The 16,769-nt window shown below is 37.6% G+C and overlaps 1 protein-coding gene and 2 pseudogenes across 1 annotated transcript; 2 read left to right on the forward strand and 1 right to left on the reverse strand.

The window, feature by feature from the left end:
• Window positions 1–1,124: 1,124 nt before the first annotated feature.
• LOC109166432 lies at window positions 1,125–2,009 on the reverse strand. The gene has a single exon (XM_019315394.1). It carries the CDS (start codon window positions 2,007–2,009, stop codon window positions 1,125–1,127), a length of 885 nt encoding a protein of 294 aa, XP_019170939.1.
• A 9,825-nt stretch (window positions 2,010–11,834) lies between these two features.
• LOC109166433 overlaps window positions 11,835–16,769 on the forward strand; it is a 28,950-nt pseudogene continuing 24,015 nt past the window's right edge.
• On the forward strand, window positions 14,074–15,687 carry LOC109166424 (annotated as a pseudogene).

Below are 16,769 nucleotides of genomic sequence, written 5' to 3' on the forward strand. Positions count from 1 at the left end.
ATTGAGTTTTAAATGTCTTGAAAATCAGGGGTGTTACAGTCCCAGTAATCAAGTGGTACTGAGCCTTCAGCGAGTAGAGCAAGACCCGTTTCGACGATGTGCCTATTGCGGCGCTCCACTCGCCCGTTTTGTTCATGTGTGTACGCACATGACTGCCGATGTTGGATACCTAAAGTTTGGAATATTGTATGTAACTTTCTGAATTCACCCCCTAAGTCCGATTGGACACATTTGATAGAGCGCGAGAATTGTCGCTCTACCAACACCCGAAACAGTTCAAACATTTTATAAACATCAGATTTTACCCGTAACGGATAAAACCAACAGTACCGGGAGTAATCGTCTACAAACAGTAAAAAGTAGCGATTACCACTAGAAGAAACTACTGGAGCGGGGCCCCATACATCAGTAAAAATTAAGTCTAAAACATTCAAGCTAGATTTTGGATTCCTATCTAACTTGAACCGAGACGACTTGCCGAGGTGACAAGCCGTACAGGACTCCGCGGATTTTGACTTATTCGACGAAACTGGACAATCTTTTAGAATGTGTTTCTGAACAACCCCATGCGGGTGACCTAGCCTGCGGTGCCAAACATCTGGTGTGGCCCGGGAACTGACGAACGCAAACGGAGTGTTTGACAACGGAAGCTTGTATAATCCCCCGGAAGTCGGTCCCTTAAGCAGAATGTCCCTGGTGTTGGAATCCTTCACAACAAAACAATCATTATGAAATTCAAAATAAACACCATTTTCTTTTGTAAATTTTTGTACAGAAAGTAAGGGGACCGACAGACGCGGAACATGTAACACATTAGATAGATTTAAACATTTTGACACGGACAGGATCGATGCATGACCGACACGGGTGATAGCCAAACCTGCGCCGTTCCCGACCCGTAGCACATCTGGACCGTTGTACTCATCCGAGCGGGACATCATGCTTGCGTCCGGCGTAGCGTGCGCGGTAGCACCGGTGTCCGGGTACCATCCGTCCGCCGACGTAGCCGCGGGAGTCGCCGGAATCTCGCCGGCGGTGGCAACATGGGCTTCTGCCGGCGGTTGTGTCGTGTACCGCTTGTAGCAGTACACCGCCGTGTGGCCTTGAACACGGCAGATCTGGCATCATGGAACACCACGATTATTCCGGCCACCTCGACCCCGATTGTTCCTGCCGCCATTACTGCTCCGTCCACCACGCCACTGTTGACCCGAGGAGTTCCGCCCGCCATCTCCGCCGGATCTGCGACCACGACCAGCATATAAGGCTGCCGGAGGGTGGCCGCCACTGCCGTCTGCCCCGGTTGAATAATCATCAGAGATGATGAATTCCTGAGCAGTCAAGAAGTCGGCCAGTTGCGGTAGAGACACAGCCTTGTTGGTGGCGGTTAATGAAGCGGCTAATACTCTCAGGTCCTGACGCAAACCGCGCAGAACATAGAGGTTCTGCTCGGTGGATGACAGCGGCCGTCCAGCTTGCGCCAACGCTTCGACGAGAACCTCCGCGCGTCCCAAGTACTCGGCCGTCGACTGATTGCCTTGTCTCAGCGTCTGGAATTGGCCTAAGAGGCTGAGACATCTCGCTTCGGTGGATGACCCGAGCGATGAGGTGATCGACTGCCACACCGCCGCCGCTGTCTCCCGTCCGACCGCCAAGTGAAGAACCTCGTCGGACATGGAGGAGATCAGCATGGAGAGAATGGACTGGTCTTGCAAGACCCAGGCCTTATACGCGGGGTTGGGAACGACCGCATTCGTTGTCGCACCGGAGCCCGACTCGCCGGAAGCAGCAGCCGCGACTGTTGGCGATGGACACGACGTCGATCCGTCGACATAGCCCAGTAGATCTTGCCCCTGGACGAATGGGACAAGCTGAGTACGCCAGAACAGGAAGTTCCGGCTGTTGAGCTTCATGGAGACGTGATGATGGGCTCCGGCGAGAGAGACGCCGGTCGCCGGCGACGGGGAGGCACCGGCTGTGACGGTTCTCTCCGATGAATGCGAAGACATGTTGGCCGTGAAGGTGGTGGTTTGAGGTGGAGAGAGAGAAAATGATCTACCCTATCTGATACCAAATGAGAATTCAATTCTTCGATTAGTTGTAACTGAACGCAAATACAATCAGATAAAAGGTAAGTTAACGTGAGACTCTCCTAACTAATAGAGAGCTCAGGTCAACACAAACTAAACCACATAAATAAAGAAATATAAAACTATATACTATAACATGTACTAACACCTTTCACTATATATATATATATATATATATATATATATATATATATATATATATATATATATATATATATATATATATATATATAATCCGGATCAGGTGAGGACCTAATCTTATGTGAGGACGTGAGGACTAATCTTGTGCGTTTGTTTTTTTATTTGGATGGTCCAGATTTGAGTTCTTGAGATGACATGGATTGATCTTTTTTGCTAAAGTGGGATAATAATGTCTTTTTTTCAATTTTTTTAAGTGTGAACACATGTATAATCCTTGGCCAAATAAATTTCCTATTTTCTTGGATCATCACCGTTGCAATTTGGAGCCGCGATTTCTTCATCATTGATTGAGTGTTCGCCCATGGAAACTAATCAGTATTTTTTATTTTTTTTCACTTGTTCTTTTGAGTATAATATTGTCTATATTTGGATTGTCGTGTATATGTATAAATGCCTGAGTAGTACGATTGTGCATTCGTGTGTGCTGATTGTGCATTCGTGTGTGCTAATTGTGCAACCTAGTGTTGTAAGTTGTGCACTATAGGCTAGGGAGTTGTGCATTATAGCACATAGTTCAATGCATCGTAGAACATTGGATGTTCACTGTATGATTTTTTGGCGGGGTTTGAATGCACAACAATGAAGTTATTGATGCACAACACTCAGTATAGGAATGCACAACATTTTGTATAGGAATGCACAGCTTTTAATAAGACTGATTTACCCTAAATTTATATATTTTAATATTTTAAAGGGATTTGTTTTCTTAATCCGTGTGATTTGTTTCTTTTAATCTCAATCATACATCATTCTGATTTAATGGTCTAGATTAGTCCTCACGTCCTCACCTAAGATTAGGTCCTCGCCTGATCCGGACCCTATATATATATATATATATATATATATATATATATATATATATTCAATCAACCATTTAATAAAATGGTTAATATATAAATTCATCATTCAAGAAATAACTAGAAATTACGTGTTGTATAAGGTGTTTGAATAAATTTAAGTTGGATACAACATCATATCACTTTTTTGTTTTTGTTTTGGTCTTGCTCCCTGAACGGTGGTAGCATGTCTTACGTAAGCTCTTGTATAAACAATAAAACAACCACGTTCTGTCCTTTTTTTTTTTTTTTTTTTTTTTTTTTGACTAGGGAAACCCAGCGTACTGTCCTTGTTTCCTTTTCCCTGTGTGGTGGAGAAATTGTTACATCTTTTCTGGCTAGTCCTTTAGTATGTACACATACTATATATATATATATATATATATATATATATGTATATAGGGTAGGGTTCCACTGAGAACATATGCATAGGTGAGAATGTGAGAACACATCATATGCATCCATCTAATATTTTTTAATGGTCTAGATTAGATTATGTGTGTACGAACGCGCATTAAATATGTGTAAACGCGATTTAGTTTGCTTGTAAACATTTAATGCGCGTTCGCACACACTTAATTTAATCTAGACCATTAAAAAATATTAGATGGATGCACATGATGTGTTCTCACGTTGTCACCTAAGCACATGTTCTCACTGGAACCCTACCATATATATAGTAGGGTTCGAATGAGAACACTTCCTTAGATGAGAACGTGAGAACAAATCGTGTGCATCCATCTAATTGTGTAGATTAGATTAAGTGTATGCGAACGCGAATTAAATGTGCGCAAGCGCACTTAATCGCGTTTGCACACATTTAATTCGCGTTCGCACACACTTAATATAATATAGACCATTAAAAAATATTAGATCGATACACAACATTTGTTCTCACGTTCTCACCTAAGCAAGTATTCTCATATGATCCTATATATATATATATATATATATATATATATATATATATATATATATATATATATATATATATATATGTATATATATATAAGTGTCAATAAAGTTAGATCTATAACGGGAACTAAAAAATATCCGTCCAATTGTTTGATAAAATGAATGGTTCAGATTATTTTGACTTTAGTATTTTTTTTTTTGTCTTACTTTATCTCTATTATATTATTTTATTTCCCTTGAGTACCCTCGCATTTTGTTAGTATAAACTTTAGTAACGGAATATTCCGTGTTAACTTTTAACTTACTCATTGATTTCAATAAGAAATGTCTTAGGTTCTAACCACATCCCGATCAGAGTTGGCATAATTGTTGAACATTTATTACGAATATGTTAGAGTGTATTAAAAAAATACAATATAAAATTTAACATAAACTTTAGTCAAATAATTAGTTAGACTAAATGCATAGCATTCAAAGTTGAGCATGAAATATTACTAATAATGAACTTTGAAAATAATTTTCTTGCGATTAAAAACAATTTAGGTTGATTTTTTTTTCGTTTAATTAATCTTCTTTTGATTTTTTAGAACAAGACTCAATATTTCAATTATGATTTTGCATTATTGAGAATGGTTTAGGTCATTATGGTATTAATATTTTTTTTTCTATAATGATATAATAGTACATTACTTTACAAATATTGTACTATTATTTTTTATCGGACAAAATTGTTTTTGCATCATCGTCAGGCCTGCGCAACCTAACTACAAAGTTGTTGATCATAAATACTACACCTGGACTCTAAACGGTAGGATCATTGTCCAAAGAATTGCCAGTGTTGATACCCAACTAGCACCAATTGAACAAGTTTATGGCCCTGTTTGGTAAATGGTTGTTAGCTGTTTGGGTTAGAGGGTATAACTAGTTGATAACATTAGCTAATTGTAGAAAGTTTTTAGTAAATTAGTTGTTAGTTGATAGCTGTTTGGTATAATTTATTTTCTCAAAAAGCTAATTGAAAAAGTTTGTTTTAAGCAGCTTTTTGAATTTTAGGATTTTGGAGTTACAAAAAGCTGATTATCCAAACACTTATAATGATTTTTTAACCAAATCAAACAGTTAATAATGATCAAATAAGTCAAAATTAGGTGATAAGCTAACTAATTTACCAAACAGAGCCAAAACTAGTTGATAACATTAGCTGATTGTAGAAAGGTGTTTGGTAAATTAGCTAGCTGATAGTTGTTTGGTATAATTTCTTTTCTCAAAAAGCTAATTGAAAAAGTTGCTTTGAGCAGCTTTTTGAATTTTATCATTTTGGAGTTACGAAAAGCTAATTAACCAAATACTTATATTGATTTTTTAACCAAGTCAAACAATTAATAGTGGTCAAATAAGCCAAAATTAGTTGATAGGCTAACTATTTTACCAAACAGGACCTATAAATCATTCTTAGAATTTTATCAATCCATGAAAACTTCTAAAGCAATTTGTACGTTAATTTTTACTATATCATTATAACAATATCTATTGTAACCATATATTTCGAATTATTTATTCTCATCCGAATTTAGAATCTTAAGTAGGGGGCTTAGCCCGCCCGCCTACCAATCAAAGAGACTGAGAGTAAGCGTAAACTCACCTGTAAGCTCTTCAAGCTTCCCTTCATTTGCTTTGTGGGAGCCGCACATCACATAGTTGGAAGTCAGAGGGCCCATACTACCTACATAACCCTTCGCTCCGAGGGACCAAAGATCGGAAAGCGCCTTCTAAACCACCTCATTCATCCAAAAGAGAAGGGAAGGGTCGGGGCATATGTATTTGCATGACCCCTGCAGATTGAACCCTATTTACACCCGGAGCCACTCCTCGAGCGGTCCTGCCACCAAGCCACAGAACGGGAGCTCGTGTGGAACCTTTTATTCTAGCGTAACAGTAGTAGAACGTAACAAAATATTACGACCCCCTAGTTCAAAATAATTTGTCTCAACAACGAATGGAAATAAACAAACAATGAATTCATTGTTGTCGATGAAAAGTAAGTACCTCACTCTATTACTTTTATTAAATTAAATAAATTAGTAGCTATAACAATAATAACAACAACAACAAAAAAAAATTTGTTGTCTACAATGCCTTTATTCAAAAAAAAATTTATTCTTTATCAAAATATTTAAAAAGAAATATAATTTCATTAGTTATATTGTCTTTATTTTCTACCATGCAAAGATTCCTTACGTTAAAATTCATTAATTAATTATATTAACTATATTGTCCATTGTCTTCTTTTTACACTATCTTGTAATTAAATATCAAAGTTATAATAAAAAATATGTAATATATTTATTTACCAAGTTTTTATTAATACCATGGAAAAATTGAAAAATAGTTTGAAGCCAATCATATTAACTACTTCGTGAGGATTTGTTGACAAAGAGGGTATTCAAATATCCAAGAAATTGAAGTGGGAAACTATACCATAATATCTCTGCACTACATCACAGTTATTCATTTTAAAGGTAAATCATATTTCTTTTCTAAGATGATTTAAAATGTATAATTTTTTACTACATTATCTAATCTTATTCCTTAAATAAACTAGGAATTTCTCTATCCACAAGAACTCATTCAACAATATATAATGGTTTAATCAAAAGTACCTCGAGCAAAACACCTAACGGAATTATATGTTTTTATGTTGATAATAATATATAAATGGTAATTAGATCATTGTCTTACGTTGCTACATTTAAAACTCAGTATTAAAAATGACAATGTAGGGCAATAGAACATCGCGACACACTTGACGCATTGAAAAGATGTCGAGACTACAATAATGATGCAATCAATCTTACAAATTCAGAAAATGACGAAATTTTAAAAATAGTCACCGTTGCAGCATTCATTGATCCACCATATAAAATACTTATTGTGCATCTTTTAAATATATTAAAACTAATATAAATTTACAATAATTCATTTCATTTTCTAGACTCAACTTGTTTGGATTAAAGACAAAATTAGCATCAACCTTAGAGAACAAAAACACTTGTTATATAGGATGTAGCCATTGTTTAAAAAAAGGTTTATACACAAAATGTCAAACTATTTAACTACATGCATTGTGTTGATAAGGCAGCAATGGGTACTCCAATATTAGCATCAATTCAACAAAAAAAAAAAAAGTTACAAAATAAACACACTTACACGCAGCAAAAATAAAAAATAAAAATTAAGTACTACACTCATTTATACTAATTCCAAAAATATGAACTTCAAAATGATCTAAACAGGTGCAAAATAGATGTGGAAACTATTGATGAAACTCGACATATTGCGGCATTAGTATTGGACTACCTACAAAGTCATTGTTGTTACTATAAAGTAAACAAGTTATGGAACTATAAGAAAATGTATTACTCATGAACCTTCTACAAATATAATAAATATTACTCCGTAATATTTTGTTTAATACTTTCACATGAGAATCTACGACACACATCTCACAACACCTGAAATATGTGGGAAAAACTACCACGGCCAAATATCAACAGGCACTTGCAAGATCAAGAGTTCATAGTACAACTAAGATCCCCGTCATATACACAAACACAACAAGGCAAATCCACATCTTCTTACACCATAACCTCATTGCATGACGTTGTCATCTATACTACCACCACTAACCCAATTGCCCATGACACATTAACAATAAAAAAAGAAAAGGACAAGTACTGAAGATGAAGACAACGACAATACTACCCAAAAGAGAATCAAGAAGACTTGGAGAAATTCAAACTAAAATTAAAGTAGTATTTATTTAGATTATCATTTTTAGACTAAGTGTTTAGACTAGCGTTTTTACAAAAGTGCAAATATTTATTTTAGTGACAATTATAATCAACTTCTCCTATATTATCTTGCATTCATATGCTTTGAATTGACGATTTAAATAAACAAATTCAACATTCAATTACATATGGATGAACATCTCCTATTTAATCTTACATTGATATACTTTAAAGTACTTATTTAAAAATAAAAATTAGGCTCCATTCTCCCATTCGCGCAATGCGCGTGAAAATAAACTCCGCATGCGCACACCACGTTGAATCACCAATTCAAACAAAATTTTTCTTGTTCTTAGTTACAACCTCGTAATATGGGGTGTTTGAAAAATGGTTTGTCAGTCAAAATTTAGTTTGTTTGACCAATTTAATTTATTTGAATGATCAAACAGTTAAACAACTAATATGAGTGTTTGGTAAACACCTTTCTTGTTTAACAATTCCAGATTCTCATCGTCTGATCTTCTCGTCACCAATTTATTGGATGTTGACGATATAAACTTTCTAAGCCCGTCGACCAGATGGATGTTGCGATCATTCACTGATTTTTAAGATTCCGAAAGATCCAACAACGATACTTTTCAGGATTAAAAATTATAGATTCACATTGTGCAATATAATAACCGAGATTTTAATTTCCATAGGATCGTTATGTTATGCATCCGTATGCAAAAACGACGTCGTTTTGACGTCTAACTTAAAAAAAAAAAATCAGAATTATATAACTACACATTCATAATTTCATGACATCCATAATTTCATAACTATACATCCAGAATTACATAACTACACATCCATAATTTCATAACTATAAATTCAGAATTGCATAACTACACATCCATAACTTCATAACTATATATCCAGAATTGCATAACTACACATCCATAACTTCATAACAATAAATCCAGAATTGCATAACTACACATCCATAAATTCATAACTACACATCCAGAATTGCATAACTATACATCCAGAAATATAACTGTAACACATGCAGATTAACAACAAAACTAGCACAGCGGAAGATAAACGGAAATTGGATAAAAGAAATCCAAACAGGGGTGTTATGCCACGTATACCACACTAGGTAACGCTAAGGCGACAATCTGCAAGTGTATCACACTATCCCAAAACATCAGTCTAAAACCATCTAAAACCATTGGCGTGCAGGCCACAAAAACACAGTCTAAAGATACAGGTGCTAAGCTACCAGGCTCTAGACATCGCGCTCGACTACTCAACACCTGAAAGAACACAAAGATAAACATCGGGGCGACGCCCGGTCAGCGAAAGATGCTGGTAACCCACCAATACCGTTAAGTATCATAAATAGGTAGATATAAGATATAAAAAACATTTTCGAAACGGAATACATATATATAAGTCAAAAGCCAAGATCAAAAGACAACACAAGACTCACCACTCACAAGGATAACACCAGGAACACATCCCAACCACAAAGGTTAACCACATACAAGGATAAAGACTCACCCAACGGCAACACATGCCAAAACACCACAAGCCTCCGTGACTACACACGTCACGAGAGAAGATCACACAACAACGGCTACACAAGCCCTCGTGACATCACCCATCACGAGTTGATATGCCTTCCTTATGCCTTGTTCCAACCTTATGGCTACCCCCAACCTTGTATCTTCTTTCCAACCATTACCTCCAGAATCCCCTGTACAGCCAAGTCCAACCTTATTCCTCCGGGACCGTCGTCCCCCACCAACAAACCACCAACGAACCACCACCAATCACGGCAACACATGCCCGGATAACACAATGTTATCCCCCAATCACGTGAACCTTTCTCGAAGGAACACAACTCCATAATCACGTCATGGCCACCACGAGGACCGCTGTAATACCTTGGTGACTAGCGTCCCATACCACTAATCGTGCAATCCAGGTAGAGCCACACACGCACCACCACTCACACGAATCAATCAACAGATTGCAAATAAGGTATGAAACTTACTCAATCAAGGAACGGATCACAGCCCAACGACAACAACGATGAATAACGCAAGTTATCATCAACCAAACGGAAGGTACAAACAACACACACACTAGCATTAAGACAACAAACTAGCATGCTTATCAACGGGGAAACTCAAGATAGTTCTGAGGAACACACAAGACACCACTTGGTTCAACGAAACACAATGTTGAACACTTAGCACGATTCAAGACACCAAAGATCCTACATGGATACCTACCATATAGCTCTAGACCTACGAAACATCAAGAAGACGCTCAAATAGTTCAACAAAAGAACATCGGGAAGCCAAAAAGATCAATCACCAAGACAACCGAATCACGGGGAATAAATCCCGACATCTCCACCACTATGTACCCGCGGGTGGACCCACGGGTAGTGCCCCACCCGTGGTCCCGCCCACGGGAACAATATCCCACGAGGCTGTACCCGCGGGTTGGCCGGCGGGTGGTGCCCCGCCCGCCGTTCCGCCCGCGGGAATGTCCCGATATCACCACAAATCCCTTCGGGGATTTTCTCCTCCAAACACAAATTCAAGTCCAAAACACACCAAATCTCACCAAACACAACAAAATGACTTGAACGAAGGAACATGCCAAGCAATGGCACAAAGGAATCCTAAACACAAGCTCTAGATATGCAATATCACAAGATAAATGCATAAACACTCACATTTCATAGCAAAACACATGTAGAATCCAAGAAATCATATATAGGTAAGCAAAATAGGTTTTGTAGAGCATGGGTTACCTCTTGAAGACCAAAAGACTTCTCTTACACCACAACAAGCTCTCCACTAAGCTCACTAGCCAAACCCACTTCAAGATCAAACCAAAATTTCATAAAGATCCTACCTTTAAGAAAAAAACAACTAAGATGGAACCAAAAACACTAGACAAACTTAGATCTTACCCTTCTAGATGCCCAAATAGGTGAAAGATTGAATCTTGGAAGCAAAATTTGGAATCTTGACAAAGGTCTCACTTGGCTTGAAGAACAAGCTACTCTTCTTTTCTAGAGAGAAGGTAGTGATATTTATCTAGGAATTTTAAGGAATGAAATGAAGAAGTCTTCTAGGTTTAGATTACAACACTAGCTCTTGGTGAAAAGACAAGGATACCCTTACTAACTCTTAGAAAGTGTAAGGAACAAGGGAACTCCTCTCAAAGCACAAGGTACAACACAACTTAAAGATTGACTAGTCAAATACTAGTCCTTGAGTATTAAAAATCATAATTTTAGGAATCAATTCCTCAAGAGAAATAGAATTAATTACTCAATTAATTCATGGATTAGAGCATGGATATTTGGGGTGTCACAATATAACTATACATCCAGAATTTCATAACTAAAAATCCAGAATGAATAAACTAAAAAATGAATAACATAATGTTGTTGCTAGGAATCGAAACTGATTTTTTTTAAGTATGACGCGCGTTTTGATGAAAAACAGCGTCGTTTTTTTGCATTAGTATGCACCATGCATGGTGCATACGGATGCACAACATAATTTGCCATTTCCATAATTAAAGATTACATATTCACATCGAACAATATTGCATAGGAATGAATAATTAGGGTTTAAAAAATCAATACTGTTCACCGTGTTAGGTAATAAGATTGAAAAATCCAAAAATAATAATCCTACAAAAAGATTATTATTATGTGGAAAAATAGGCTAACATTTGGGAAGGAAAGGGTGGATGATTCGTTTAGTGGTCAGTACGAGTTGAACGAATCATTCTTTTCCTTAAAACTTTATTTGCTACCTCCCACAAGTGCTAGGAGCGTTGTAGCCTAGGTTTCCCAGGATAAAACGTGTTACGGTTCAACGTTTGAGCACCCAACCTATGAACCCGGTGAACAAGAGCAAAACTAAGAACACAGTAGGCTAAGAAAGGAGTAGAAGCAGAGAGTTTTGAGAGCTGGAAAAATATATTTTTGTGTACTGAAAATCTGCTGCTACTACTTATTATATAATAGCCACTAACTGAGATTAAATTCGAAATTCAAAAATTGGAATTAATTCTGTAAGTCAGTTGAGCGTTGAACGAATAGGCTAACATTTGGGAAGGAAAGGGTGGATGATTCGGTTAGTGGTCAGCACGAGTTGAACGAATCGTTCTTTTCCTTAAAACCTTATTTGCTACCTCCCACAGGTGCTAAGAGCGTTGTAACATAGGTTTCCGAGGATAAAACGTGTTATGGTTCAACGTTTGAGCACCCAAACTATGAACCCGACGAACAAGAGCAAAACTAAGAACACAGTTGAAACTCTGCTACCCAAACTATGAACCCGGCGAACAAGAGCAAAACTAAGAACACAGCTGAAACTCTGCTGCTACTAATACTTATATAACAGCCACTAACTTGGAATTAATTCCATAAGTCAGCCGAGCTATACCGTCCCGCAACCATTTGTTTTGCTACTAATACTTATATAACAGCCATTCCATAAGTCAGCCGAGCTATACCGTCCCGCAACCATTTGTTTTGCACCTCTTGTGCACGAGAAAGAGCCTCTATACTATACAAACAAATCAATAAATCTTAAAAGAGCTCTTGTATAAATAATAGGGCAAATTCACTTCCAAAACCAATGTGGGACAAAACTTCACTTTTTCCTTCATTTTTCAACTCAAATGGGTCTACTTTGAGAATCAATATCTCATTCACCCATTATCCGTTCTGAGCGTACAATATATCAATCTCTTCGTCTCACTACGAAGAACCCGAATCCACTTTGACCCGATCCAAATCGAAAGTGTACCCCACTGATAATTGTACCACAAAATAGCTACTTAAAATGTCATTTTATGCCAATTTATGCTATTTTTTTCCAACACATCGAAGATATAAGGAACATTCATGCTGATAGCGTGTTATGAATTTGAATGTATTCTCGTGTGAATTGTTTCATAGTACCAATCACAGGAAAGCAATAGATAAGAAAAGCCAAGAGAAAAGAAGAACAAGTTAACTAAGAAACCCCAGAACTCCTTTCTCATTAGATCACCGCAAAATACATATAAACATTAGATAAAACAGAATACAATACATGATCTTATAAAATAGGATAATGACCTTCAAAATATATATATTTACAACAAATATGTAATTTTATCATCCAATTAAAAATATTTAGAATGAAATGAAGAGAAATTAGGTATTGGGCACATCATATCACTTCTTATTTTGGGACTTGCTTCCTGAATAGTTCGGTCCTTGTATCTTTTCTTCTTTTCTTTTTTTTTTTTTTTTTTTTTTTTCAATGTGGTAGGTGCAGATCGAAATTATTAAACGATGTTAGTATGTTACGTTAATTTAATTTAAATCCACGTACGTTCTTCACAAATTAAGCTCTCAACATCAAACTGATCATCTTTTTCCAGCTAGTCAATATAATTTAATGAGTTAATACCCAAAATGGTCCCTCGACTATGCCATAATTACCAATTTGGTCCTCAACTACTATTCTTACCCAATTAAGTCCTCAACTATGTAACTTTTACTCAATTAAGTCCTCAACTATACAATTCTTACCCAATTTAGTCCTCAACTATACAATTCTTACCCAATTTAGTCCTCTGTATTAATTTGATTGTGTTGTTGACTGTCAAAAGTCGGGATAAAATTATAATTTTACAAGATTTCTCCTTCCTCTCCATTTAGCAGCGCCAAACCAGGCAGCAATACACTCCGATCAGATTTCGATCGTCAAAAAATCGTTGGAAATCAAATTCATGGGCTATCCGATGCATAACCACTACTTCGATACTGACAGGTTTAGAACCCAACCGGAGCTTATTGCTACATGTTTTGGCGCTGCTAAATGAGGAGGAAGGAAAAAACTTGTAAAATTACAACTTTATTTCCACTTTTGGCAGTCAACAAACAGTCAAATTGACAAAGGACTAAATTGGATAAAAATTGTATAGTTGAGGACTTAATTGGGTAAGAATGATAGTCGAGGACCAAATTGGTAATTACGACATAGTCGAGGGACTATTTGGGTATTAACTCTAATTTAATTTAAATCCAGGTATTTCTCTATATATAAACTCCGCATGCGCACCATGTTGAAGCACCAATTCAAAGAAAATTTCTCTTGTTTTTAGCTACCGACAAACCTCCTAATATAATATATATTTTTGGGCAGATCAGAATAGCTTAAAATGGGTTCCGTCAAGAACAGGCACGCTGAGGTTGAGGTTGATGATGATCACCCCTTCAACACCACAAGTAGTCTACTTTTGGATCCTAAAGAGTTCAGGAGACAAGCCCACATGGCTGTTGATTTCCTCGCTGATTACTTTCACAACGTCGGCAACTATCCGGTCCGTAGCCAAGTTGAACCGGGTTATCTCCGGAAAACTCTACCGGAAGCTGCCCCCAATACGCCGGAACCCCTAGAAAACATCCTCCGGGATGTCTACAAAGATATACTTCCGGGGATTACCCATTGGCAAAGTCCAAATTTCTTTGCTTACTTTCCTTGCATCTCTAGCACCCCCGGCATTCTCGGCGAAATCCTTAGTTCCGGCCTCAACGTCGTCGGCTTCAGCTGGATAGCATCGCCGGCGGCCACTGAGCTCGAGAGCATTGTGATGGATTGGTTTGGGAAGTTGCTAAGACTTCCCAGTTCTTTCCTTTTCTCCGGCGGCGGTGGAGGGGTACTCAAAGGTACCACATGCGAAGCCATGGTATGCACTATTGTGGCCGCCAGGGAAAAAATTTTGAGTAAGATAGGGAGAGACAAAACTGGGAAGCTTGTTGTCTATTCATCTGATCAAACACACTTTTCACTAAAAAAGGCCGCACAGATTGCGGGCATAAACCCCGACAACATTCGTGTCATCAAGACTATTAAAGCCGATTTGTTTATTTTGTCCCCAGAAGCACTTCAATCCTCTATTCTTTGTGACATAGAACAAGGCCTAATCCCGTTGTATTTATGCGCGACGCTAGGGACAACAGCAACCACCGCCGTCGACCCAATACGGCGGCTGTGCGAAATCGCCGGCAAACACGACATATGGGTGCACGTAGACGGGGCGTATGCAGGAAGCGCATGTATTTGCCCAGAATATCAGCATTTTCTTGACGGCCTCAAAAACGCACATTCTTTCAGCCTTAATGCACACAAATGGTTCTTTTCAACGTTGGATTGTTGCTGCCTTTGGGTGAAGCATCCAACGGATCTAACAAAGGCTTTGTCCACCAACCGCGAGGTCTTGAGGAACAACGCCACCGAGTCCAAGCAAGTGCTTGATTATAAAGACTGGCAAATCGCATTGAGCCGACGCTTTAAGCTCTAAAATTGTGGATTATTTTCAGGATTTATGGAGTGGCAAATCTCAGAAAGTTCATTCGTGGCGCTGTGAAAATGGCAAAAGGTTTTGAAGGGCTTGTAGCCAAGGACGAGAGGTTTGAGATTATGGTTCCAAGGAATTTTTCTTTGGTTTGCTTTAGAGTGTTGCCAACAGCAATTGAGAAGCATCTCAAGGCTTCACAGGGAGATGACGAAGAAGTGAATGAGTTCAATGCGAAGCTGTTGGAGGCCATAAATTCAAGTGGGAAAATTTTCATTACTCATGCAGTGGTGGGAGGAGTGTATATGATGAGGTTCGCCGTGGGAGGATCATTAACCGAATTCCGGCATGTGGAGATGGCTTGGAAGGTGATTCAAGACCATGCAACTTCTATGCTCAATGATGCAGCTTAATGAGTTGGGAATTGAATTTGTTTATGTTTGTATGTTTTTGTGTATGTGTGTGTGTGTTTTTTTTTTTTTTTTTTTTTTTCTGCCATTTATGAAGGTCATTTATTCCAGTTCTACATATTGAGTGTACTATATAATATTATATATAAATATCAGATCCATTTGCAATTAACTATCATTTCGAATTTTTAGTTATGACATAACACATTTTATTTTGATATCACATTTGATGAATTGTATACAAGCACTTTGAAATTCAGCCTTGGCATAATCGCATTAGTGGTTAGACTCAAACTAAGTGGTCAACCTTAGCCCAATATAGTCTAAAACTTGGGGGCCATGTTATCTCATTTGTGGGAATTAAGTACAACTAGGAGATCTTAGACCAATTTTAAGAGATGATTTTCTTTAATTTTGGAGATTACTTACATTATGTTTTAGAAGATCAACATGTAATTAATACCCCTGATGTGGGGATTCACTTTTAATGTTCTGTCAAGTTCTTAATGGTTGTTTGATTGAGCTATATAAATACCAGACTTGTGAGGGATGCACAATCCTTTTCACTCTATGCAATAACAATACCCCATTTTTCAATAGTGACTTATATTGCTTTATCTTTTCTAATGATAATTGAAGATTTTGGTTACGTTGCATCTCTGAATCTAGACAATGTTGCTTTATTGGCTACGTACAATAGTGACTAGCTACTTGTATCTTGCCTATTCTATCTTGATTCTTGAAGTTTTATCTTTATCTTTGACATATTGTTTATTAAAACACGGCTGGAAATCAGCAGATTTCCGACCACCTGAAAGTGGTCGGAAATGGCCTTAATTAGGTCGGAAACGCTTGTTCCGACCTCTTTTCCGACCAAATTGGGTATCCGGAAAAATCCCCCTCGCTATATCCGACCACGGGAGAAGTGCTCGTAAATAACGACCACTTTTCTAAGACCGTCGGAAAAAATGACCAAGAGAATAGTCGGGCGGGTCCAGATTTTCCGACCACCGACGGTCGGAAATTTCGACCACTATGGTGGTCGGAAAACTGGACGTAGTCAATAAAAAAAATTCATTTCACTACAGGTTCCCTCTGTAGTGAAATGAATATATATATGTATATATATATATATATATATATATATAT

The sequence above is a fragment of the Ipomoea nil genome, unplaced genomic scaffold (genome assembly GCF_001879475.1).
Source record: "Ipomoea nil cultivar Tokyo-kokei standard unplaced genomic scaffold, Asagao_1.1 scaffold3088, whole genome shotgun sequence".
Classification (NCBI taxonomy): Eukaryota; Viridiplantae; Streptophyta; class Magnoliopsida; order Solanales; family Convolvulaceae; genus Ipomoea; species Ipomoea nil.